Here is a 26,995-nt window from a genome sequence, read left to right as displayed (position 1 = left end):
GTTGAGCGTTGACCCATGCACCAAAAGGTTGCTGGTTCAATTCCCAGTAAGAGTACATGCCCAGGTTGTGAGTCTGATCCCCAATCCCCAGTGAGGGGCATGCAGGAGGCACCAATCGATGTTCTCTCACATCGATGTTTCTGTTTCTCTCTCCCTCGCACTTCCTCTCTCTCTAAAATCAATAAAGAAAAAAAAAATCAAAATATAGGCTTAAGCAGGATGACGACAAAACCTAAGGAAGGGGAGAAGAGGTTGAGAAGGAGAAAGGTGTACCTGTTTTTGATCACATCCTTTGCACAGTTGACTCCCTGTATACATGGACAAGTGGGGATTTTTCCTTCAGACTTCTAAAGCTGAAATTCACCATGAACCCACTTCTTAATTTGTGGATTGTTATAAATAAATATCAAGTCCTGCTGGTTTGGCAGAGTGATTAGAGCATTGGCTCATGGCCTGAAGGGTCATGGGTTCGATTCCCAGTCAAGGGCACATACCTGGGTTGCAGGTTGGATACCTGGTCCCCTTTGGGGTCCTTTGGGAGGCAACCGATCAATATGTCTCTCTCACATCGATGTCTCTCTCTCTCTCCTTCACTTCTACTCTATAGATCAATGGAAAAATATCCTCAGGTGAGGATTAACAAAAAAATAAAAATTAAAAAATAATAAATTAGTATCAAAAGCTGATAGAGTGCATTTCCATTCAACTAACCCTTTGACCCTCATCCCAATTTGTACCTCCCCTCCCTTCCTCCTTCCCTCCTCCCCTCCCTCCCTCCCTCCTTCCCTTCCTCCCTCCCTCCCTCCCTCCCTCCCTCCCTTCCTTCCTTCCTTCCTTCCTTCCTTCCTTCCTTCCTTCCTTCCTTCCTTCCTTCCTTCCTCTGGGCTCACACCACAGTTATAATAACTCCTTTAATAGACCGCCTTATGACTCAAAAACAATTTTATAGTTAGGAAATCCTGGCCTAAATGAGATATTTTTTCTTTGAAGTTAAGTGAATTGAATATACTATGAGAAAGCTTCCTAAAAATAATTATAAAATAAAACAAGATATGCTGAGGTTAAAATTAGATAGTAATAGCACCGTTTTGTTAATAACTGTATGTGAGAGATTGTTGTAACTGTATGTGAGAGATTGTTGTTAATCCTCACCTGAGAATATTTTTTCATTGAATATTTTTTTTTTTTTGAGAGAGAGAAAGACATAGACATAGAGACATAGATTCGAGAGAGACATAGTAATTGGTTGCGTCCTGCACAACTCTGACTGGACCCTTTGGTCCTCCAGCTGACACTCTCACTGCTAAGCCAAACTGGCCACGGTGTGTGTGTGTGTGTGTGTGTGTGTGTGTTATTTATAGAAGGAAGAGTTCTGCCACCTGGCTGCTTCTTCAGAGGGCTCTAAGGGAGCCCTGTATGACCTCGCTCTCCGCTGTACCTCACCAGACTCTACAAGGACCGCGTGGTCAGGAGGTTGTCTCCAGAGCTGTGCTTTCTCAGTGGGACTTTCTGTTCCCACAGTAATCTAATCCACACTTGAAACGCTTCAGGTATTCATGGATCATCATTAAACATGAAGGCAAAATTCTAACTGGGCAAGGAGTACATTAAAATATAAAAGTTTTGAATTTAAAAGTTAACTTACCCTTTAAGAAAATTTAAGTGAAAAGTTTCTGCCTCCAGGGTGGTCAGTCACGGAGGTTAGGTTGTCGGAGAGCCTTTGAAAAAAACGGAATCCTCCCCTTTGGTTCACTTCACACCTAACCATTGTCAACGGACTTGGAATGTGTGATTCAAAAGTATGGTAGTACAGCCCGGCGGTGCGGCTCAGTGGTTGTGCGTTGACCTGTGCACCAAGAGGTCACCAGTTTGGTTCCCAGTCAGGGAACATGCCTGGGTTGTGGGCTGGATCCCCAGTGGGGAGCATACAGGAGGCAGCCAATCAATGCTCTCTCTCATCGATGTTTCTCTCTCTCTCTCTCTCTCTCTCCCTCTCCCTTCCTCTCTCTTTAAAATCGATAAAGAAAAAAAAAAAGGTATGGTAGTATAGACATACCAGGGTACTCAGACTTGCCAACCAGTAGGTCTAGACTGGTGTCTCATATCATTCGATGGAAGACGTTGGAAAAGTGTGGAATCACTGGGAATGTTGCAACGTGACTCTCAGTGGTAGAGTTAAACACGTGTAGCCTTAGGAGGAACAACAGAGCTCCCAATGTCACATTTTAGAAACTGATGGAGCTGGCAAGTCACTAATTAGTGTAAAGTCATCTAAAATTATCTATTGCCAGTTTGGGAAAGAAAATCCTCAGAGCTAACAACCATAAGTCATTTTTATTTTTTTAATTTCTTTTTCTTTATTGATTTTAGAGAGAGAGGAAATGAGAGAGAGAGAGAAACATCAATGAGAGAGAACATCGATTGGCTGCCTCCTGCATGCCCCCCACTGGGGATCGGGCCCACAACCTGGGCATGTGTCCTGACTGGGAATCGAACCAACGACCTTTTGGTGCATGGGTCGACGCTCAACCACTGGGCCACACCGGCCGGACCATTGTCATTTTTATATAAAAAACCAAGGATATACCAGATGGGGATAAATAACTGCCAGGTGAAGGTGCAGCCCCTGGGAAGTGGGTGTCCTGGGACTTGGACATAGACATCTCAAGGTGACCGTGTGGACACTCAGCTGTCACAAGTGACATCCTATTCTGAGGGAGTTTTCTAATGTTATTCTGGGATTTTGCTTCATATCAAATGTGGAGAATTTTAAATTATGAGTGAGTGTGAACTCTTCATTATCCTACACTTTTGAGGACATTTAGCACATGTGAGTTCTGTGTGTTTGATAGATATATGTAAAGGGGTGCTGTCCCTACTTCTACTTTGTTCTTCACTCTTCGGTGGACCAATGCATAATAGAACAATGATGATAATAAGATAATTATGATCATGGAAAATGGTCAAAAAATCAGAGATATTGGTCAATACTGGTACATCTAAAGATAACAGCGAACATGCATTTGCACAGATAATCCATTCATTGTGTCCATTCAAATGATCCACATAAACTACAACACCACAGCCATTTCTAGGAATTGTCAAGAGTTGCGAACAGGACTGTGGTTACTGACACTACCAAGTGTCACTCACTGTCAGCAAGACTCACCGAAGGAGTCGCTCCAACACACGCATCGGAAGGCCTTTGCTTCTGTCCTTCTCCAGTCACACGTAGCAAATGGCTGTGTGCAGTCTTCGTGGAGAACTGTTGGATTTCATCAGTGATGCATGACGGTGCTCAAGCGACCTGTCGGAGAGAAAAGAGAGAACTGCCCACGAGATCGTTGACATAAACCTTCCTAAGTCTGATATTCCCGAAATGGAAAATGAAGCCCTTCTTCAGGAAGTCCCGGGAGCCTTCCTGTCTGACTGGGGTTGACACCACCTCCTGTTTCTCTGTTTCCTCCTAGGATGCAGTCCCCACAGGACCGGCTGCAGCGTCGGAAACTTGCAGCTGTCTTCTTGGCCTTCGTGTTCATTCTGGTGGCCGTGGACACCGCTGGAGCTGCGAAGAAGGAGAAGCCAGGTAAGCGCGGGGTGATGAGGGCACCGCTCCGCACTCTTTAACGTCGCAACATCCTGCCTCATTCCCGCCCCTGGAAAATCCTGAAATGCAGATGATGATCATTAGCATAATGATCATATTAGCAGCTGCTCTGCTAATATAACCCTTGACCAGGAGTCAGGTGCTTTACCTGTGTTGCTTCTCTCTTCAAAAAAAGGCCTTCAAGGAACTTGTGTTTTCTTTCCCATTAATAAAGGAGGAACCTGAAGCTCAGAGCACAGAGAGCACCTGTGCACATCACTCCCCTATGTGTCTGAGGAGCTGGGGGTTCGTTCACACCACATTTGTAGTTTGCTAATCTATGAGACGGAGAAAGAAACACCCACTTGCGCTGGAAATGCTAGTTTGACAACTGTTGTTTTTAATAGAATGTTTTCTTATTTTGTAGGCTGAACTGTCTTTTGACTTTCTCCCCTTAGGAGAAATGTTTGCTCCTAAGAGTACAAGTCAGTAGATCACTGAACACACCCCTGGCACATCGTAAGAGTTAAATTAACAGTCGCTCTAGCTCCTTCCTCAGTTTTCTTTCTCCCTGGTCTTGGTCATTCATTGATTCACGCATTCCGTGAACACCTGTGCAGTTTCTGCTATTCGCTGGACACTGGAGCTAGAGGTGAAAAGCAGAGACCCTGGGATGAAGGCGCTCAGGATGGGACTTAGTTATGCATAGGCATTGAAGAGCTTTCAGGATGTTGGCTATTTGTCCTTCCTTCCAGAGAAAAAAGTGAAGAAGTCTGACTGCGGAGCATGGCAGTGGAGTGTGTGTGTGCCCACCAGCGGGGACTGCGGGCTGGGCACCCGGGAGGGCACCCGGAGTGGGGCCGAATGCAAACAAACCATGAAGACCCAGAGATGTAAGATCCCTTGCAACTGGAAAAAGCAATTTGGAGGTGAGCCCCCGCCCCGCTCCGCTGTGGTCCTACTGATTTGATCTTCCATTGCGACATAATTCTGGCATTCTTCCACCAAATATCATGGTGAGGTTGACTACCCTTTATTTTAAATATTTGTATCAGGTACAAAAATGATAAGACCTTTTGCCTAACCCCAGGGTTTCTCAGCTTCAGCATTACAAACATTTTGGACCAGATGGTTTTTGCTGTGGGGGGCTGTTCTGTGCATTGTAAGATATTTAGCACCATCTCTGGCTTCTGCCCACTGGTGTCCACTAGCACTGGTCACCTCAGCAAACTGTGACACTAAAGTGTCTCCGGATGTTGTCTAATATCCTCTGGGGAGAGGGGAGGGTCAATATCGTCCCTTACTGAGAACCACTGCCGTACCCACAGGGACAAAAGAGATACTCTTGGTTCCTCCTAATAATGTTCATTGATCTATTTTCTCCTTCCTTTATTTTCTTCTTCTAAGTTTCTTGTGTCTTTCTTTCCCCTTTTAGCTTTTATTTTTGTTAATCCTCACCAGAGGATAGTTTTTCATTGATTTTTTTAGATAGAATGGAAGGGAGAGAGGGAGAGGAGGAGAAAGAGAGAAACATTCATGTGAGAGAGACACACTGATCGGTTGCCTCCCTCATGAGCCTGACTGAGGCTGGGGATTGAACCTGCAACCCAGGTACGTGCCCTTGACTGGGAATCGAACCCACAAACCTTCAGTCCATAGGCCAGTGCTCTAACTGCTGCGTCAAACCAGCCAGGGCTCTTTCCCTTTTTTTAAATTTATTCTCCCACTTTTCCAGATCTCTCTTACTTTCCGAATCTTACTTTCTGACCCCTCCCTCACCCTCCACACTGGTGCTCAGCTATGGTGTCCCAAATGTTCTCCCTGTCCTACAGAAATGTGCTCTGGCTTATAGGCCACTGGAGAAGGACAATAATATCTTTTTCATTTTCTATAACCTTTAGGGTACTCTTTATGAATGGAGGCAAGTTCTATAAAAGCCGAGTGAAATTCAGAAACATTGGATCTTAAATTATATAGAAGGAACCACAAAGATCCACCTGGAAAATGTGTTTTAAAGTGTGTCTTCGAAAGACTTGTAGGTAGAATATATGATAAACTCTTATAAAGTGGGCAAAAGACATGACCAAACTTTATACCAAAGGGGATATATCGTTAGCAAACACCTGAAATGATGTTCAATGTTTTCCCCCGGTAGGGAAATGGGAGCTAACGAGCTATCACTATATATCGTGCACCTATCAGAGTGGCTACAATAAAAAATAACACCAAATACCAGGGAGAATGTAGGAAAACCAAATCCTTCATACATTGCTGATGGGAATGGAAAACAGTGAAGCCACATTAGAAAGGAATATGGCAAAAAACAAACAAACAAACAAACAAACAAACAAACAAACAGTCCTGGCAAGTTCGGTTCAGCAGTTAGAGCGTCGGCCTGTGGTCTCGAGAGACCCAGGTTCCGTTCCCGCCAAGGTCATGTACCTCGGTTGCAGTTTGTCCCTGGCCCTGGTTGGGTCGTGTGGGTGGCAACCTCTCGATGTGTCCCTTTCACGTCAATGTTTCTCCCTCTCTCTCCCTCCCACTCTATCTGAACAAAAAAATGGAAAAATGTCCTCGATTGAAGATAAAATAAAAAGAAAGGAATATGGCAGGTATTTTAAAAACAAAACCAAACATGTATTTACCATACAATACAGCTATTTCCCTCTTGGACATTGATCCTAGAGAAATGAAAGCGTATATTTCCACAAAAATGTGTATATGAATATATATGGCAGCTTTATCTGTAATAACCAAAAGCAAGAAACCACCCAGATGTCCTTCAGCAGGTGAATGGTTAAGGAAATTGTGGTGCATATACAGGCTGGGGCACAGGTAGGTTTATATGAAGCACAGAGTTGATTCTTGTATCATGATATAGTAATTATTGTCTTGATTTTCCATATAAACAACTGTAAGCCTACTTTTGCCCCACCCTGTACACCGTGGAATATTACTCAGCAATGAAAAGGAACATACTGTTGATACTAAATCCCTCCTGCCCCCACACCCACACCCAAATAAATGCATGTGAAACCTGAACAGGTCCTGTGGAATGTATCCATGTCAGTGTCTTCACTGTGCTATTGGACTACGGCCATGGACAATGTGACAGTTGAGGCATATGTCTCTTATGTCTTACAACCTCCTGTGAGTCTACAGTGACCTACTACAAAGAGTTAAAAACAAAAATGTCTTTATGTTTATGATACCGTCATAGGGTCTTTCAAAGATTTCTGTTTGGTCCTCTCCTGCCTTTAGCGGAGTGCAAATACCAATTCCAGGCCTGGGGAGAATGCGACCTGAACACGGCCTTGAAGACCCGAACCGGAAGTCTGAAGAGAGCCCTCCACAACGCCGACTGCCAGAAGACTGTCACCATCTCCAAGCCCTGTGGCAAGCTGACTAAGCCCAAGCCTCAAGGTAGGTTCCTACTTTCTGACCACAATTTTGAGGACTGGATCAATGGGCTCAGGCGGGATCTTCAGGTAAATTACTTTAAGAAAGGAATTTAAAAAGCTCCATGTATTGCCCAGCCAGTGTGGCTCAGTGGTTGAGCATCGACCCACACTCCAGGAGGTCGCTGGTTCGATTCCTGGTCAGGGCACATGCCCAGGTTGTGGGCTTGATCCCCAGTGGGGGGCATGCAGGAGGCACTCGATCCATGTTCTTTCTCACTGATGTTTCTATCTCTCTCTCTCTACCTTCCTCTCTCTCTAAAATCAATAAAGAAAAAGAAAGCTCCATATATTAGGCTTTATACAAGTGCTTTTCAGGAAGCAGTTGAAGCCCTCCGCACAGATCACAGATAGGGGATTGCAGAAGTCTCCTAGCACAAATAAACAGGTTAGCAAACAGGCCAATTAAGAGGGTTGCTGTATGGTGACTATATATTCCAAGCCCTAAATTGGGACCACATTCTGACAAGTCTGAACAAACTTATAAAGGTCATGAGGCAGAACATTCTAAATCAAGTTTCAGATTCTCAACATACATGGTTTCCATGACATCAGCTAAATGATTTAAAATTTTTCCTTTCAGCACATATCTTGGTAAGTTCTGTAGTGCTCATACTGGTTTCGGAGACTTTATTTCCTTTTTTTGTTTGATTAGCTCACCCACTACATTTTTCATGGAATTTTAAAATGAGGTACGGTTGTCTTTCTATTCGTTCCCAGGAAGTCAAACCATGCTCTCACACTGGAGAAAGTAAATATTAAACCAAAACCAATAATATCATGGCCATGGATTCCTACAGATAGACTCCCAGCTGAGGGAAGACAAAGTCTTTTTTTCTTTATTGATTTTAGAGAGAGAGGAAGGGAGAGGGAGAGAGAGATAGAAACATTGATGAGAGAGAACATCGATTGGCTGCCTCCTGCATGCCCCCCACTGGGGATCGGGCCCACAACCTGGACATGTGTCCTGACTGGTAATCAAACCAGTGACCTCTTGATGCAGGATTTGACGCCAACCACTGAGTCACACCAGCCAGAAGGGGAAGACAAAATTTTTTTACCTCACTGGTGTTATGGGCTGAATTGGGTTCCCCTCCCCCAAATTTAAATATTGACGTCTTAACCCTCACCTAAGTCACATATGGGTATGAGCTGACCTCCATGGGTTTTGTTTTCCTTTGAAATAGAAGGTGAGCTTTGTGAAGCCCAATACTAATATGCAAGATGACTCCCCAAAGACAGAAGACATTTTTCATAATGTTATTTCCAAAACGGTCTAGAAAACATCAGAACAAAGCTTTCAGGAGGACAGGGCCTGGCCTATTTTGTTCTCTACTGTGTCCTTTGGCCTAGAACCATGAGAAGCATTTAGTAGGACTGAATAAATACTTGCACGACAAGTAAGTGCGAAAGCCAAAAAGGTTTCACACACTAAATCCACCAAAGACGCGTAGAGAGTTCATGTAACTAATCTTTTCTCAAAGCTATACAGTTGTAAATTATGTTCTTCCTGTGTTCAGGAAAGAATGTCATCAATACTTTTGCCTATTTTAACTCAGTATGTGAAAAGGATAAACGGAGGTAGGGACTCCGCTCGTTTTGAATGGAGCACCATGATAGACACTCCTCATTTCATTTGAGCTTTATCCTACTTTATATATGAGAAAGCACAGGCTCAGAGAGGTTAGACAACTTCCCTGAGGTTTCACAGCTTATAAATGGTGGAACCAGGATTCAAATTAAAAGACCGACACCAAAGACCTGCTGCTTTTTGAAATAACAGCATGCTGCCCTTGGGTATTCTAACCTCAGAACCGTGTCCATGTTCGATAACTCTCTAGAATTATTCAATAGTAGGGCTTCTGGGGACCTTGCCTATCATCTGATGTTACCCCCATATAACAGAGGAGCACAGAGAAAAATTAGTGATTCCTCCAAATTTATCCTATTGGTTAGTAGCAGAATCAGTTCTAGGTTCTATTGTCTTTTGATATCATTGTCTGCCTTTTTTTCAAATTTGGGAATGACAAGAAAGGGACCTTTTATAGCTGTCAGACTTCCCAAAATAAATAGCATAGGGTATTGTGCTGGAGGAAACTCAGTACCTTGTTGAAAGAGAAGTTTAATTATTGCATATTATAGCCCCTGAGCTTATAGCAAGAAATTATCTTTTTCCCCCCATCATTATCCTTCTCATTGAACATATGATCAGGCTCTGTTTTATTTGTCTGGGTTTTGTTTGTTCATTTTAGAGAACTGTTTTGCTTGGCCTCTCTTATTGGGGGGAAACAGTAGTGGATTATTAAACAAACCACATAGTGTTCAGTGTGAAAACACATGGTTTCAATCCTAGAATGGATCATAAAGATGTGGTTAAGGCTGAGCCTACACAGCATTAACTTGAGGGAAGACCGGAGAGACTGTTGTAACTTGATCACTAATAATAAGATGAAAAGACTTGTGTGGGGAGAGAGGGTGCTTAATACCCAGAATTGCCATCTAAACTGGGAAATTGCTACATGTGCCACATGCTTTGGCTAAAAATTGCCTTAGAATTCCGCACACCCCAAGCTAACAGCATTGCCTCTTGAGGAATAGAAGTGTTCCTTCCTTTGGCTGTCAATATTGTGCAAACTGTAACTCTTGCTTTAGTCCACAATTTCAATGATACTAGATATCAAGTTGGAAACCCTTACCTAGAGATCCCCTTGTGCTGGAGCCCACTTAACTTGAGAAGATGTTTAGTCCTCCACATCGATAGTCTATGTTCAGAAGAGAGTGTCTGGATACTCTTATGTAGACATAAGAACTCAGAAGTGCACAGTTGGAATACAGCTTTCCTGGGGATAGGACAGGATTATTCTGGGGAAGGTCAATGGTTGACTGAAAGAGTGTAACCAGAACTTGCTGAATTGCTGCCAGAAACTAGCCAGGATAAATTACTGAAATGGGTGATTGTGTTGGACACTTGAGATCTTAATTTCTTAAGAAAAGAGATTGTGCCTGGCTGGTGTGGCTCAGTGGTTGAGCATCAACCCATGCACCAAGAGGTCCCACTTTGATTCCGATCAGGGCATATGCCCAGGTTGTGGGCCAAATCCCCAGTGGGGGGCATGCAGGAGGTGGCCAATGGATGTGCTCTGTCATTGATCTTTCTATCTCCCTCTTCCTCTCCCTCTAAAGTCAATAAAGAAAAAATATATTAAAAAAAAGAGAGAGATTGAGAATATTAAGATTATTAATTAAGAAAACCCTGTATCTTCCAGGGATTCTTTTGCAGCAAGATTTACTCTAGCTAGATAAGTAGAAAAGGTTTATGTACTCAAGGGTATAACATAGCTCATAGAATCTCCAGGAGGGCCAGAGGATCTCCCTGAATATTGCATTTTCCAGGAATAACACAGCAAAAGGCAACAGGCCCAAAAGAAATGTCTAATCACACCACCCATGGCTGACATAGCAGAAACCCTCCTGCTGAAATCACCCACTGCTCGGCACACACAGTGCTGAGAATCACACACTGGAAACTGCATCATTTGTGCTGTCCTCAATCACAAAACCAGACATTCTCATCTCCTTTCTTGCTGTAATTTCCAATCTCTCTAAATTTGGCCCCTTTTTTTCCTAGGTACTCACTTCTACCTCTAAGACTCTTTTAAGTGTGCCTGGTTGATGGAAACTTGTTCCCATATAAAATGCTGCTGCAAGGGAGTCGAGGAAACGTGCCTTGAGCTTTGCAAACTCTACCTGTAAATATGAGAGGAGAAGCTGACAGGGTCTTGAGTTGGTATTTAGTGAGCAGTCTGCCAGGGGCTATGTAGGGGTGTTGAACTGTGCTGGCGTATAGTATCACACCTCACCCTCTCTCCCATTGGGATCGATGAGACATTGACATCATTACGTGGAGAAAAAGTTGCTGAGCGTTATCTCTCACTGGGGCCAGTTGAGTACTCCAGTGTGGAGAGAGTAAGGTCTCTCCTCATTGGAGCCATTAGTAATGTTGTTTTCCAGTCTTCAGGGATAGTTGGGCTATAGCAAGAGGAGAAGATGGCAGCGTGGGTCCATCTGCACTGAGAGCCCTGTATGTGTCAGAGTAGGGAACCCTTCAAAGGGCAAATAACTCTTCTAAGTCACAGGTGTTTCTCAGCGGCCCCCTTGGAGGATGAGCTCACTGTGGAATTAGAAGTTGGCCAAGCCAGACAGGGCTGTCAGGATGAGGAGCCATGGTCCTAACCTACAGGCAGCCCTGTCTGTGGTCTGTGAGAGCAGAGCAGTCTAGCAGATCGGGCTTCTGGTTACTACCACTGGAGTTGGAGTCTAAGCTGAGGCTGAGTCAGGGCTTGTGCAGAAAGAAGGCCCTGGATGAGCTGAGATGTTCTCAGGTGCCACAGGCGTCATGGCCTAATAAGATACATCAATAAGGGGTGTTGTGAAGCTCCTTTTGATACCAACAGGGCAGCATGGCATGAGGTCAGCCTTCGAGTCTGCCTGGACCAAGGGTCTTCTCAATGGTTTCTGTTACCGTCAGAAGCAGAAGCACATGGATGGATGCCTGTTACAGGTGCTCCAGGCAACGGTGTCTGTCCCTCCTGCCGTCCTGTGTGCCAATTCACACTCTGCTGTTACCAGACCCCTGTTAAATTCCCCTGCTCACCATAACCCCAATTCCTTTGATATCTTCCCAGCTCTTTCTAAAAGCTTTGCCGTCTCGCTGCTCTCTTTTTGGACAGTTGCCTGGCCCTCTCTTGGGTTTGACGATTCATCTTTAAAGATCAAAAGAATGGCAACTGCTGGAGTGCAAGACTCGGCTGCGTGCGGGACACAGCTTTTGGCAGCTGATTATTACATGGGGAAAAAGGGGTCAGGAAAGTGATAGTCCCAGCATTCTCAGTTCTCTCCCTGCTAAATAGCTTCTTTTGTTAGTTCTTTTCGAGATAAAAGAAGTTCCCCAATATTTTTCTTTTTTCTATTTTCTGGGCTCTGACATCCCTTAGGAATGAGCATGGCAATGATCTGTGGATGAGCTTTGCTAGGCTGGTGCCTTCTAACTGTGTTGAGACGGGTGAAGGGGCAGAATCCCACCACAGACTAGCCTGGGATGGGCGCCCTCCCCCCCTGAGACCCTGGACCACAAGGAGGGGGTTTGGATGGCTGCCGCCCGTGCATCTGACCAGAAAGAGGTAGCCTGGGGTGCCTTGTGAGAATTTTGTCCTTGATCAGAAGAAAACGCTCTTCTTCAGTTTGGTCTCAAGGTTTTGATTTCTTTTTTATCCTGCTTGTGAAAATCATTGAACATCTGCATTTTATTTTATTTTTTTAAGTCTTTAATCCATGTAGAGTTCATTCACAGATAGGGTGTAAGAAAGTGATCCAGTTTTATTATTTTGCATGTGTCTGTACAGTTTGCCTAACACCATTTATCAAAGAGAGTGCCTTTACCCTATTGCATAGTCTTGCCTTCTTTTTCATAGATGAATTGACTAGGTATATGTGGGTTTATTTGGGGGCTCTCTCTTCTGTTTTATTGCTCTCTATGGGTAGCTGTATCTTTACTTCCTATTCATGCTACTGGACGTGAAGTAAGAAGATCTAATTCTGTTCTTTTCTTACTAGAATGGCATCTGTTTTGTCTTCTGTAAACTGGAATCTACAGTGAATACCTCCTAATGCTCGATACATTTTCAGTGTTTTCCTAAGACAATTTCCTTCCTTTCAAATGAACTTCTTGAGGTCGGTGTTTCCCTCAGCACCTTTTAAAGCAAAAAATTTGTAGAGATTATAGTAATAGTAATTTTAATTAATATTTATTGAGAGCATAGTATTTTTTTTAAATCCTCACCCAAGGACATGTGGACATTCTGAGAAAGAGAGAGAGAGAGATGGAGAGATATATGTGAGAGAGAAACATCGATCAACTGCCTTCCTTATGTGCCCTGCTGGGACCAAACCTGCAACCCAGGTATGTGCCTTGACCAGGAATTGAACCAGCAACCTTCTCGTGCATGGTTTAATGCTCCAAGCAACTGAGCCTCTCCGGCTGGGCAAGAGCATAGTATGTTTTGATTATTGTTTAATACATTGCTCATAACATTGTGTCATTGAACACTCACAAAAATTCTGTGAAATAGTTACTAGTATGACCTCCAATTTTACACGTGAGGAAGATGAGGCTTCGGGAAATTAGATGCTGAGCACACGATTCTGCAGCTGGTCAGCGGAAGCCAGGACTGAATTACAAGGCAGACTGAGCCTAGATCTCTGCCTTCATGCACAGCCCCTTTCTCTGACTCGATTCAACATAGTGATCTCACATTCTTAGGGAAGACACGTAATAAATGTCGGACCCCTCATTCTTTCCTAAAATCCCTCTTTGATCAGGGTTTTCCATCAGCAACCATCAGATCCTGACTCCTTAGCAAGCAGGGCGGGCTGCTCGGGCATCACCTGGTTTGGCTCGTGTCTGGTCCCTGCTCCAGACATTCCCCGTGTCCTGGGCCCCAGCCACACCAAACTCCCGGGATGGCCTCACGGGCTGTGATTTCTTAGACGCCCATTTCTCTGTACCTGTGGTTCTAGAAACCTGGATCCTGTTCTTCTGCAGTTTATATATTTCATTCTGTAAAACCTAACCTGTTCACTCAGTACATTTATTGATGGGTACTGTCTTCTAGAGTTAGCACCAGGGACAAATTAATGACCTGTCTGGACCTACTGCGGAACAACAGTCCAAATCCCAAGGTACTGCACAGAATGACAAACGCTATGAAAGTCCTCAGGCATTGCTGCCAGTTCATTTATTCGTAAAATCTCCTGAGAGCCTTCGATGGAGCAGGCAGTGCGGTAGGAGCTAGTGATACTACACAAGTTTCCTTTCCTCTCCCTACTCTGTTCTGGCGATGGTGGGGGGTAGATAATAATAGTGAGGCATATAAAGACGTACTCATTACACTGATAACTATATACTGGAGTACGTGGCCTTGAGAACTGAAGAGTCAAGTGTTAGTGACTGGGGGGGAGGGGCGCTAAATTAGAATAACCAGGGAAAGCTTCTTTGAGAGGTAACTTGAACTTGGGGGAGGAGCTAGCCAAACTGGTATTCTAAGTGAAACAAGAAGTTCAAAGTCTCTGAGGCCACAAAGAGCTTGTTTTGTTCAAAGACTAGAAAAGAGATCAGTGTTCAAACTTGCCAGACTTTCCTTGCCAAGCGTCCAGTTGCTGGGAGGGCTCACTCTTCGATAAGACATTCATTCACTCCTCTGTAGCCAGCGCAGAGCTGCGGTGCACCCGGTGAACATCCTGAGGCTGGGAGCCACAGCTCACTCGCCTTTGGACGTTACTACATGTCATGGTTTCCAGTCAGTGAGAGGAACTCAATGAATAACACTGACTGGAATGAATGAATGATGTGTCCAGCTAAACTGTCCTAGCCTGGTTCGCCAGGATACATCATTCATTCATTCATTCATTGGCTGCACAAATGCACAGAGAAATCCCTGTTGAAGTACAATGTACTCACCTGGAAGAAGACTCATCTGGGTGTTTTACTCCCATCCTTATTACAGAACTTTTCTTCTTCTTTTGTTGTTGTTAATCCACATTCAAGGATATTTTTCCATTGATTTTTAGATAGAGTGAAAGGGAGGGAGGGAGAGAGAGATGGAGAGAGAGAGAAACATCAATATGAGAGGGACACATCCATTGGTTGCCTCCTGCACAACCCCAACCAGGACCAGGGATCAAACCTGCAACCAGGTATGTGCCCTTGACCTGGAATTGAATGAAGGACCCTTTGGTTCTCAGGCCGATGCTCTAACCGCTGAGCTAAACTGGCCACCATGAGAATTTTTATTCTTAATTGCTGGGACAGATGTGAGAACTAGGAACTATAAACATTTGTAGGGTTTACTGCACAACTGTGTGTCTGCTTCCATGTCCCTTGGTAAATTCCATGCTCAGAGGCTCATTAACTGTGCTCATCCAAAACAGCTATATAATAATTAGTATCGAGGAAGGCTGTTTCATAGAACAGTGTTCACACTAATTAGTTGCTGGGTTGAGGGACCGTTTCTGTTTTGTGACCCCTGAAAATTTTGTGTTTCCTCCTATAACTTCTACTGAATTGAGAATTTCCGTTTCTTGTTTTAAGTTGTAGCTATTGTCATTACAATATATTGAGTGCTCTAAAATCCCTTCCTATTTATTATTTATGATGTGACAGATATTATGCAAACTTTTTTTAATCATCTTTTTAAAAAAATTTATTTTCTTTACTTTTAGAGGAAGGGAGAGGGAGAGAGAAATAGAAACATCGATGAGAGAGAACATCGATTGGCCGCCTCCTGCATGTCCCCTAATGGGGATCGAGCCCACAACCTGGGCATGTGCCCTGACCAGGAATTGAACCAGCAACCTCTTGGTGCATGGGTCGACATTCAACCACTGAGCCACACCAGTTGGGCTATGTAAACTCTTTCAATGATAATCATGCTTGAGGTAATTTATAATGGAGTCATGTCAGATACCTTTTGGCTCAAACTTGTCTGTGTGATAATTGCATTGAAGCAAATAATAATGGCTAAATAGTGCTGTGTTTCTGAAGCTGGGGTCCTTCAAAGAGGCTACATTTCTTGAGAGTAAGTCACAGCAGTGCAATGCACCTGTGACACCCAGCCAGAAGGCTGGCTGGTGCTGGGTGCACAGAGGCAGGGAAACATATTCCTGGTGTCCTCCCGCACACAGGGGACAGGGCCCAGAGCTGTGGACCGAAGGTTAACATATTTTTTTCCTCCAATTTTTGATTTATTATTGTTACAAATGTTTCTCCTCCCCCCCCGAGACCCCGTCCCCCACATCCCACCCCCCACCCCCATAGCACTGTTGTCTGTGTCCATTGGTTACGCATACATGCACATAAATTCTTTGGTTCATCTCATCCATTCCCCCCAACCCCTCCTCTGAGGTCTGTCAGTCTGAACCATACTCCTTTCTATGTCTCTGGGTCTATTTTGTTCATCATTATCCTAAGCGAAATAAGCCAATCAGAGAAAGACAAATACCCCACGATCTCACTTATCTGTGGACTATAAAGAACGAAGAGGGCTGATGAACGAAGGTCAACATATTAACAGCACTCGCTCTAGTGGGGCTTTCTGAAATTACTTTCATTCAACAGGAAAGAGAAAACCATGATTTTTTCAAATCTTCACTCGATGCACAAGTCTAATCAATTAAGCTGCATGAGGGCTGCTCTCTAAAGCAATGCAGAGAAGCCCCGGGGAGTTTCTTCAGGTCTAACCTTTGCTGCTCCTAGAGGGAGCCTTGGGTGCACGGGAGTCCGCGAAATCGCCGTGTGGCCGGGGAACATGGATCCCCTGCTTGAAATCTGGAGGACCAGAGTGGAGACGGGGAAAATGAGCAGCACAGTGAGCATGTGCGAAACCGTTAATGAGCATAAAGTCCCATAGTTAAGTGATGTATGTGCCAAGTTCTCGAGGACACATGAAAAAACAAACTCGCGTGCATTTTATACTTCTACCACTAAGCAGGGTGCCCTGAAGGATACAAAAATGAAAGAGTGTGAATTTAATTCAGGGATGCATTAGTTCACTAGCGCTGTTGTAACAATGTATCACACACAGGGTGGCGTAAACAGCAGAAATTCAATTTCTCAGGGTTCTGGAGGCTAGAAGGCTGAGAACAACATTTCTGCAGGGCTGATTTCTTCTGAAGTCCACCAGGGGAGGATCTGTTCAGGCCTCTTTCCCTGGCTCATAGATGTCTGTCTTCTCCGTGTGTCTTCACATTGTCCTCCCTCTGTGGGTGTCTGTGCTCCAGTCGCCTCCTCTTATGAGGACACAAGTTATATTAGATTAGGGCCCAGCCTTGTGATCTCATTTTAACTCAGTCACCTCTTAAAAGACCCCATCTCCAAATATGTTCACATCCTGAGGTAGGGGGTTTAGGAACTCAACATGAAATTTTGAGGGGAACGTAAGTCAACATATAACAATGGAAAAGAAAAATCTGGGAGCAAATAAACCACGATTTATGGGGCTGTACCTGCTGAAATTTTAAATATCCTAGAATGCATGCTTTCCTCCCTGTTCATAAATCATCATTTAATTTTTCAGTAGTTGCAGTAATAGAAGATTAAACATCAGATATGATCATAGAAACTAATGAGATGCCAAGTGGGAGCTAATTATCATTGTTTATAATAATACATCTCCATTTTGTACTTAGGCTACCAATATAATTTATAAAATTCTGTAAGATTGCTATGTCTTCATCATTGCAGAAACAAAGCTTTTAAACATTTAATATCATGTCAGAAGTAAGTGTTCTTTGTTCCTGTTTGCGGGGTGAAAGAAGTCAGTGCATCTGTGTGTAGGGAGGTCGCTGTCGAGAATGTGAGGTCTTAAGAGTGGTCTACACATTGAGAAAGAGGCAGGTGCTTTTGCTGAACAGAGGAAACCCAAACATTAGTTCCCTCCTCCATGGCTCGCTATCTCTCTCTCTCTCTCTCTCTCTCTCTCTCTCTCTTACTGTGCATGAGCGCACAAGCATTTAGGTATGCTACACTATTCTACCTAACTCCACTCCACTGAGTTCTTCAAAGTAACTTTGGAGGAAATGGAAATGTAGTTAGGGCCACCAGTAAGTACCACCAGGTGTGACAGCACATAGCAACTGTCAACCCCCCCCCCCCCACACACACACATGCACACACTGAGTCTCTGACATTGCTATCAGAAATGCATGCTACTGCACCAGCACATTCTCAGACATCATTATGCTCACATTCTCAAAGCCACCTATATAAAAGTGTACATTCTTTGCAGAATTTCCCTTGCTTTAACTGTATTTGCTTTTCTTCAGTTTTATTTTGTACCTAAAAACAATGTTTGCCAAAGGTGGAAAAGATAAAATTTAGCAGCTCATTATTGAACACACACACACACACACACACACACACTCACGCACGCGCAGCTTTGGTCTTTTTCGGTAACAAGGGAGAGAGTCCCGGATTGAAAGAATTACAGATAGAGAGCCTCTCATTCTCATCTTCACTACTCTTCTCTCTGATCCTTAAAGGAAAAATTCACAAAAACTTTCAGCTTTATGTCTTATACTTAATGTTTGTACATTCCCAACTGAATGACTAGGTTTAGCTAATACATAGGGTGATGTGGGTGTGTTGAGCTAAAAATAGGGGTTTAGCTGGGCGAGAGTCCACCTGGTCTGTGCATGCATGTAGGTCAGATCTGGCACTGACTCCAGCATGCTCCCGACTCACGTACAAAGAACTGCATCCTACAGGTGGCGTCTTTCCTGATAGGCTGGAGAAGTGAGTAGGCACCTGCATTGTTCCCCCTAGAGAAAGGGAAATGGCGAGACAGGGAGAAGAGGCTGAGAAAGCCATGGACAGGAGCGTCAGGTGGAGGGAGACGGGCTTAGTCTACCCACCCTGGGTGAGTTGCTTTGGAAGGTAACCGACATGTTTAAGGACTTTCATTAAGCTTGTTCTGCGTGATTGATGAAATAATTTCCTCGTCTCCTCGACCACACCTTCAGTTAAACCTACATTACTCAGCAGGCTTTCATGGCTGACATTTCTACTTGGAGGAGAGGCAGCGAAGTGCTGAGTCACCTTAAAAGCAAATGGGGACAAAACAGAGGTTCCTTAATAGGTCCGCACTTGTTTAGTTTGTGGATAGACACAGATGCACGGTCGCTTTGAGTTACTTCCACTTGCTGTCAGAGAGCAAACATGTGGAAAGGCAGGTCGTTGAGAGGGAGGAGTAGGTATTTTTGTGAAGTAGAGAGCTGATGAGCAAAAAAGAAGGTGGACAGAGAGGTAAGGAACCTGTGGGCAGCCCCGAGGAGCAGTCATGTGTCTGTATGAATGTATGCATGTACGTCTTCCATTCACAATCCTAATTATATGTACGCATGTATTCCATGCATAATGTTAGAAGTAAATGCATCAAGTCCACCAAAGAAGAAATGAAGTGAGTGGTATTACAAAATAAGAAATCAAAGAAGAAACAGCAAAATAGACATTAGATGAAACTGAGAAAGATATGTTAAGAAAACTTTATTTTTTTAAATTTCTTTTTTAAATTATTTTTATTAATTTATTCTTGTTACGGAGGTTTTCCTTTTTCCCCCCTAGACACTCTCTTCCCTACCCCACCCCCCGCATTGTTGTCTATGTCCATTGGTTATGCATAAATACATATAAATTCTTTGGTTTATCTCATCCCTCCCCCCCAAAACCCTCCTCTTAGGTTTGTCAGCCTGAACTGTACTCCTTTCTATGTCTCTGGGGCTATTTTGTTCATCACCTTGTTTAGTTCATTATATTCCACAAATAAGTGAGATCATGTGGTATTTGTCTTTCTCTGATTGGCTTATTTCACTTAGCATAATACTCTCCAGGTCCCTCCATGTCGTCTCAAATAATAAGAGATCTTTCTTTCTTGTTCTATTGTCTATATGTACCACAGAAAACTTTTTTAAAGATTATACTTTTGATTTTTAAATAAAAACTTCTTTGGGTCTTGTGGCATTTAACGTATGCTACCCGATTTAAACGAAAAGATTGGGAAGGTTAATGAATGGCGCCATGCCAGGGCCCTAACCTGGACTCGAGGGGGATCTCTGCGTTGTCCCTTCACGATTCTGAAAGCTTATTTATCAGGTCTGAGCACAGCAGTTAGGGTGCAAGAGACGAGGGGACGGCACAGATCATTCTCAAGCATAGACAAGTTCTTTGAAATGGATTCACAAAGCTTTAAAAGGACCTTGGTACTATCCAGGATTTGGGGCATATTTCCATGGTTACAGTACTGTGTGACTGTGACATGGTCCCTTTCCTCCCTCAGTTCTCATGATTTATTGAATGAGTCCCCACAGGTGAGCATTAGCGGTCCTTCAGGCATGCCGCCAGCTGTCCCTGTCACTGGCATTCAAACTCTGAATCCAGTGTCCATTTCTGGGTGTCCGAAGCTTCCCCCCATATGAATTCTACTTCTTAGAAGGTGCAAATCTCTTCTTATTCTAGTGAATAATTCTTCCCAATGTTTAATAGTCCATAGCCACCTTATGTAAATCAGTAGCAAATAGAGGTTGACTCACTTTAAAACCTGGGCTCTTCTTACTCAATCTCTTAATTAAAAAAAAAAAACTGTTTTCTGTATACACAGCAGGCCATCTGAAAAAATGAAAGGTGGGTGCGGATTGGAATGAGAAGCTTATTCTAGCATCCTCAAGCCTTCTACTTCTTGGAATAACACCCCCCCCCCAATATCTTTGAAAAACCTCGAAATTGACATCTTTCTTTCAACGCCTACTCACAACCGTATTTCTCAGATTTTCCTAATATTGAACGTGGGAGTGGTGTTCTGCGTACCAACTGCATGGCAACCCTTTTCCCGAAAAGGCCTGTGAAGAGATGGAAAAGAAATGATGCTGTTCGATTACTTATTTGTCCTTTGAGAACAACTTTGCGGACAGGCTCATATATAAGTTGCTGATAAAAATTTGAATTAGTACTTCCTTTCAGAAAGAGATTTACTGATACATACAGAAAGCTTTAAAATATCCTGGCCTTTGATCCAGGAGAACCTCTTCTAACATATACTAAGGAAAACATAAACAGATGATGAGTTGTCTGCAAAAAAACACATTGCATCATTATTTATAATAACAAAAACTGAGAATATGCTGAGTGATCAACAAAAGGAGAAAGGTTATAAAAACTAGGGCCAGCCCTGGCTGGTTTTGCTCAGTGGTTAGAGCACTGGCCCACAGACCAATGAGTCACAGGTTTGATTCCAGTCAAGGGCACGCACCTCTGTTACAATTTGTCCCTGACTCTGGTTGGGGTCATGCGGGAGGCAACCAGTCGATGTATCTCTCTCTCTCTCCCTCTCCCTCCCACTCTATCTGAAGATAAATGGAAAAATATCCTTGGGTGAGGGTAAAAAAAAAAAAACCCAAAAACTAAGAGTTGGAATGTCATTAAGGAACATGCCTCGGTCATGTTTCAAAGTATATGCAATGCATGGAAAATAATACAGTAGAATTTTAAGTATAGTATACTTTATCAACTGTCAATGTGTTCCTAGCTAAAGTATATATTGCATATTCATAGAAAGGAAACATAGATAGAACTCACTGTTAAATCTCTATATTGTGAAGCTATGAGTAATTTGTTAACATATATATGTTTTTAAATTTTTTCTGTACAAGCCTATATTGCTTTTAAAACTGGAAAATTAATTAATATGTTTTTAAGAAGAATGAAATAGCCCTCTCTTCCATTCAGGCTAATTCTACTCAAGACATATCTTTTTCTCCCTAGTAATTCATTCTCCCTGTGGATACTTTTACATTATGTGTATGTGCAAGGTCATAGTAAGCCGCGGCGAGGGCAATAGTCATTCAAGCCTTTCCGATAGCTACCACACACCTACAGTCTTGAACTTCAATACGCTGAGAGTACTCGACAACGTTAAAAGATCCTCCCACAGAGCAATCTTGGAAACGGCACTTGTCACAGAAGCTCTGTGGGAGCAGAATGTAGTCTTATTTGCTATCAGATCCCAGCATCTAGAACAGCACCTGATAGACACTGGATCTGGGGTGTGTATTTGCTACATAAGTTTTTTGTTAGTAGTAGTAAAATGGGATCTTAGAGGTCGTAATCTCACATGATGTTCCTGAAGGTCCTGTGATGAGGACATGCTAGGTTTCATTATCCCCAGTTTACAGGAAACAGATGCAGAATGATTGATTTGCCCAAGATCCCAGAGCTGGTAAATGGACAACATCAATTAATAGCATTACCTCCCAGCTGGTGCGGCTCAGTGGTTGAGCACCAACCCATGCACCAAGAGGTCACCGGTTTGATTCCTGGTCAGGGCACATGCCCATGTTGGGGGCTTGATCCCCAGTGGGGGGTATGCAGGAGGCTGCCACTCAATGTTTCTCTCTCTCACTCCCTTTCTCTCTGAAATCAATTAAGAAAAATATTTAATAAATAAATAAAAGCAATTCTGTGGGTGAAGACTTGGGTCTCGGGGAGATCCTGGTGGAAGTGTTCCCTCATTGCCTTACTAAACAAAAGGCCACAGAGCCCCTCATTACTTCTGTGCATCGGGATCTTACTTTGTATTCAGAATAAAATATGGTGCGGGCTCAGCGTGTACTGTCGTTGGCTCCTGTGCCGCCTTCCCCCACCTCTCCTCTTTCTGTCTTAGTCGCTGTGCGTTGTTTCTCTCTTACATCAATGTTTCTTTTTTTCTCTCTCTCTAAAAATCAATTAAAAAAGATGTCGTCAAGTGAGGATCAACAAAAAAAAAAAAAGAAGCCCTGGCCGGTTTGGCTCAGCGGTTGGAGCGTCCGCCTGCGGTCCGGAGAGACCCGGGTTCGGTTCTCGCTAAGGGCATGTACCTCGGTTGCAGTTTGTCCCCGACCCTGGTTGGTCGTGCGGGTGGCAGCCACTCGATGTGTCCCTTTCACATTGATGTTTCCCTCTCTCTCTCTTCCTCTCTCTCCCTCCCACTCTATCTGTACAAAAAATGGAAAAATGTCCTCGGGTGAGGATAAAAAAAAAAGAAAACCTGTTTCTATTAAAATAATAAATTTTTATAATATGTTTTTATTGATTTTTTTAAAATTTTATTTTATTTTATTTTTTTTTATCCTCACCCGAGGACATTTTTCGATATTTTGTTCAGATAGAGTGGGAGGGAGAGAGAGAGAGAGAGAAACATCGACGTGAAAGCGACACATCGAGTGGTTGCCACCCACACGACCCAACCAGGGCCGGGGACAAACTGCAACCAAGGTACGTGCCCTTAGCGGGAACCGAACCCGGGTCTCTCCGGACCGCAGGCCGACGCTCTAACCGCTGAGCCAAACCGGCCAGGGCTGATTTTTTTTTTTAGAGAGAGGGCGAGGGAGATAGAGAAAGAAACATCGATCGACTGCCTCTTGCACATCCCCCCCCCCACACACACTAGGGATTGAGCCTGCAACCCGGGCATGTGCCCTGACTCAGAATCCAACCAGGACCTCAGTCCATGGGGTGATGCTCAATCTACTGAGCCACATTGGCAAGTGAAATAATAACAGTTTTTACATACCTTCCATGAGAGAGAGAGATGAGTACTGTTCTTCAGCAACTCAAAAACTGTTCCCCGAAAGGATACAAGCTTGTAAACCCAGGAAGTTAAAACACACCAAGGGCACCACTGGGTGTTTCCAGTGCACTGAGGTGCTGGAGGGGATCATCCGAAGGAACAAGGACAAGTCCCTTCTCAGGTAGGTGTTCTTTCCTCTCACATTCGACAGTGGCTCTTGTCCTGTTGGCATCTATCCAGGTGGGGAAGAGAGACATGTAGCCGGGGTGTGAGCTGATGTGTAGCTTGTATGTACTTCCTTCCGCTGACTTGACTCCTTTCTGTGTGAACTAAGGTGCCCGACTGTGTCACATCAGGATGGTGATCACATTGGCTCTGAAAACCTTTGAGAGTAGCCGCCCTTGGACTCAATACAAAGCACTTGGCTTGACCCAGATAGAGTCCCGCTCCGGGCCAGTTCATGACCCTCAAGCTCATAGTAAAGATTTCTTCCACAGTAACCTTGAAAGGCTGCTAAAATGGGACATTGCTTTTACTATAGAGTTATTCAGGCTTCTACTTCAAAGACACAAAGGAAAAAAGCATTGAGAAATTTTGCATGTATATGTCATTTCATTCATTATAAATTATTTTTGTTTGAAGACCCAAAATAGTGCAAAATTCTGATCAAATGAACACTCCTTACTTTCCTTGGTATACGAGTGGATGGGCTTGTTCTATTTCCTTTCAAGTGTCCATTTCTTCATTCTGTGGTATTCTTCAAGCGGTATTTCCAGAGCCAGTATAGTGGACCCGGCACTGAAGACAGATGCCTAAGATAGATAAGGTCTCTCCCCTCATACGGCAGGGGAAATGCATATTAAATAATTCGATACAAATTAGTGATTCAGTTCTAGCTTTGGTAAGAGCTAGGAGCGTCGCGTGCGAGTATCCAGCTATAGGGGAACCTGTGTCTTCTGGGAGTGGTACCCTGCAGTGCCAATCCCCAGGGGAGGGCTCTGAGACACTGGCTTCCCCATCTCCTAATAACTTAGGGGTAGGCCAGCCTTTAATCTCCGGCCACCTGGCTCCAGCCTGAACCTCACACATGCGTCTTCACCACTACTGTGGACAAATGGGAGAAGGACCTTAGAAGCATTTAGCAATGTCCTTTCACTGGCCGGCCCTGTGGTTCTGACCAGTCCCATCTTTGGAGCCACAGTTGACATGTCCTATGCTCTTATGCTTACGAAAAGAGAGATGGCAGATGACTGAATGGAAAAGGAAGGAGTCTTTGGACTTACATTCTTATCATGTTATTTACCTGGTTTGGCCCAGGTTGGCGCATTCCATTCGCATCACCCAAGACTAGGAGTTCTTACAGGGTCAAAGCTCCATGTGGTTCCCAGACGGTCCTTCATACATGAATAGCTGGCCACATCTATGAGCAGAGGGCAAACCAGGACTGGCGGCACTCTGAAATTGCTCATTAGAACAGATGCTCATCAGCAGTATCAAGAGAAGGGAACGTGGGAAGTGGGGTAAGCAAACTCTTGCCGTGATCCAAGGAGCAGTGCCCTGGCTCCTCCTTTCAGAGATGAATGTTGTGTTTCTGTTTTTTAACTAGGACCCCCAGATAGTATTTCATATATACATATATATATATTTTTTCTTTATTGGTTTTAGAGAGAGAAGGAGGGAGAGTGATAGGGGGAGAGAGAGAGAGAGCAAAACATTGATTGGCCGCCTCCTGCATGCCCCCTGCTGGGGATTTGGCCCACAACCTGGGCATGAGCCCTGACCGGGAGTAGAACCGGTGACCTCTTGGTGCATGGGTCGACGCTCAACCACTGAGCCACACTGGCCAGGCAGTATTTCATACATCAAGTGGGGCAACCAATCAGATCACAGGCGTTTTCTAGGTGTTCACATGCTGGGAGATATTCCTCCTGCCTATTCTCATAGGCACTCTGCGGGCGAAAGCAGTGTGCACGGCCTGGGCACACGCCCACACACATGCACCGCGTCTCCCCATCGAATCACTTCGTTCCTGGCCGATTCTCAGGAAAGTGGCTTCCCCCGTAGCTTGCTCACGGGATGCTTTTCTTCCTCTTTTTATCTTTCATTGCAGCAGAATCGAAGAAGAAGAAAAAGGAAGGCAAGAAACAAGAGAAGATGCTGGACTGAAAGAGGCCACCTCCCTGGAACGTGGAACGGACGTCAGCCACCAGGAGCAGTTAACCGTCGCATTTATACCCACCGCAGGCTTTTTATTCCGAAGTTATCGATAGCTTAAGTGTACACACAATAGGCAGAAACAAAAAGAAAAGAACATGTTTGTAGTAGCATTTTTAAATGTATACCATAGTGCCACTAGGGGCTTATAATGAAGGACTGTAATCCTGTTTAGAAAGTTGACCTATAGTATGTGAAAAATGATAGAAAATGGAGGTAAGTTTTTTTTGAAGTTATGTGATATTTGCCATTTAAAATCTTTCTTTTTTTTTTACATTTTTTTTTCTTTGGCAGCGATTTTAAATGTTATGGCCAGGTAAACTACTTCTCTTGTTAGGTCATTTTTTCACCTAGACTTTTTTTTCTCAATGGAAAAAAAGTATATACTAAACAAGGCAGCAATAAAATACAATCATCCTATTTGAGGAAAATACCTTGATTTCTGCCAATGGATTTAAGAACCTTTTAGTCAGTAAAATAGGGGGAGGGGCAGAGCATGCACTTGTTGAATGTTGACTTTTTTTTTTTAAAGAAATCATTAAAACATGAAATTCTTTCACTTTGGCAGAAACATTTGTTTTCCTGATGAAACTATTTTCTCATCTGAGGGGAAAAAAAGACTAGGAAAATAAATCAAGGTGATGCTAAAAAAAAAGAAAAAAGTACTCTTGTGTGCAATACTTTGGTATTGTCCTCGTCTTCATTTGTCACCTGCACGCTCCCAGTCAACCTGTTAGCGGGGAGACGTGATCATACAAACTAATCAAATCACTTCTGGGCACAAACGTTATAGAGGGTTTATCTGGATGTACATACAGTTAATGTATACTTTGATATAGATGTCCATATGCCTGCATCTCTACATTTGGAACTTTCTATCACTATTCACTGGGTAAAACTGAAAAGTCCCAAAGTAATCTAGTAGTTAGAAAAATGCTTTTTTTTTTTTTTTTTAATCCTCACCCGAGGACATTTTTGCATTTATCTTCAGATAGAGCGGGAGGGAGAGAGGGAGAAAGAGAGAGACAGAGAAACATCGATATGAGAGAGACACATCAACTGGGTGCCACCCATATGACCCCAACCAGGGCTGGGGACTAAATGCAACCGAGGTACGTGCCCGCAGCGGGAACCGAACCCGGGACTCTCTGGTCCGTGGGCTGATGCTCTAACCGCTGAGCCAAACCGGCCAGGGCAGAAAATGCTCCTTCTATTGAGCAAATCGGGGCTCACACAGCCCAAATCAGGATCAGAGTAACACAATGCAAAATGGTACTTTGTGCTCGGTTTCCAGAAACCAAGAATTCCTACTCTAGTATCTACCATGTAAGTGCCAAAGACTCTCCATGTGACTCCTGTTATCCACTGGACTCTAAGCACGAATCTTTTTTTATTCCTCACAGGAGGACATGCTTAGAGAGAGATAACCGACATGAGAGAGAAACATCAATTGGTTGCTTTCCAACTGGGGACCCAACCTGCAACCCAGGCATGTCCCCTGACCAGGAATTGAACCTGCAACCTTTCCGTCACAGGATGATGCTCAACAAACTGAGCTACTCTGGCCGGGCTCTAAGCAACAATCT

At 43.7% G+C, this 26,995-nt stretch overlaps 1 protein-coding gene across 2 annotated transcripts in view; it reads left to right on the top strand.

Annotated features, from left to right (window-relative positions):
* PTN (pleiotrophin) overlaps positions 1 to 26,021 on the top strand; it is a 102,715-nt gene extending 76,694 nt beyond the window's left edge. The window contains exons 2-5 of one of the 2 annotated variants that reach the window (XM_036247066.1): positions 3,471 to 3,586; positions 4,342 to 4,515; positions 6,848 to 7,009; positions 25,306 to 26,021. In XM_036247066.1, the coding sequence (XP_036102959.1) occupies positions 3,472 to 3,586; positions 4,342 to 4,515; positions 6,848 to 7,009; positions 25,306 to 25,361 (507 nt within the window). In that variant the 5' untranslated portion in view covers position 3,471 and the 3' untranslated portion in view covers positions 25,362 to 26,021. The remainder of the gene's footprint in view (positions 1 to 3,470; positions 3,587 to 4,341; positions 4,516 to 6,847; positions 7,010 to 25,305) is intronic. The other variant, XM_036247067.1, reaches the window with a different exon arrangement.
* The last annotated feature ends 974 nt before the right edge of the window (positions 26,022 to 26,995 follow it).

This window comes from Molossus molossus, unplaced genomic scaffold, assembly GCF_014108415.1.
Source record: "Molossus molossus isolate mMolMol1 unplaced genomic scaffold, mMolMol1.p scaffold_m16_p_7, whole genome shotgun sequence".
In the NCBI taxonomy this organism is placed as follows: Eukaryota; Metazoa; Chordata; class Mammalia; order Chiroptera; family Molossidae; genus Molossus; species Molossus molossus.
Note: the sequence above shows the minus strand (reverse complement) of the source record. Positions and strands in the feature narration are given on the sequence as shown.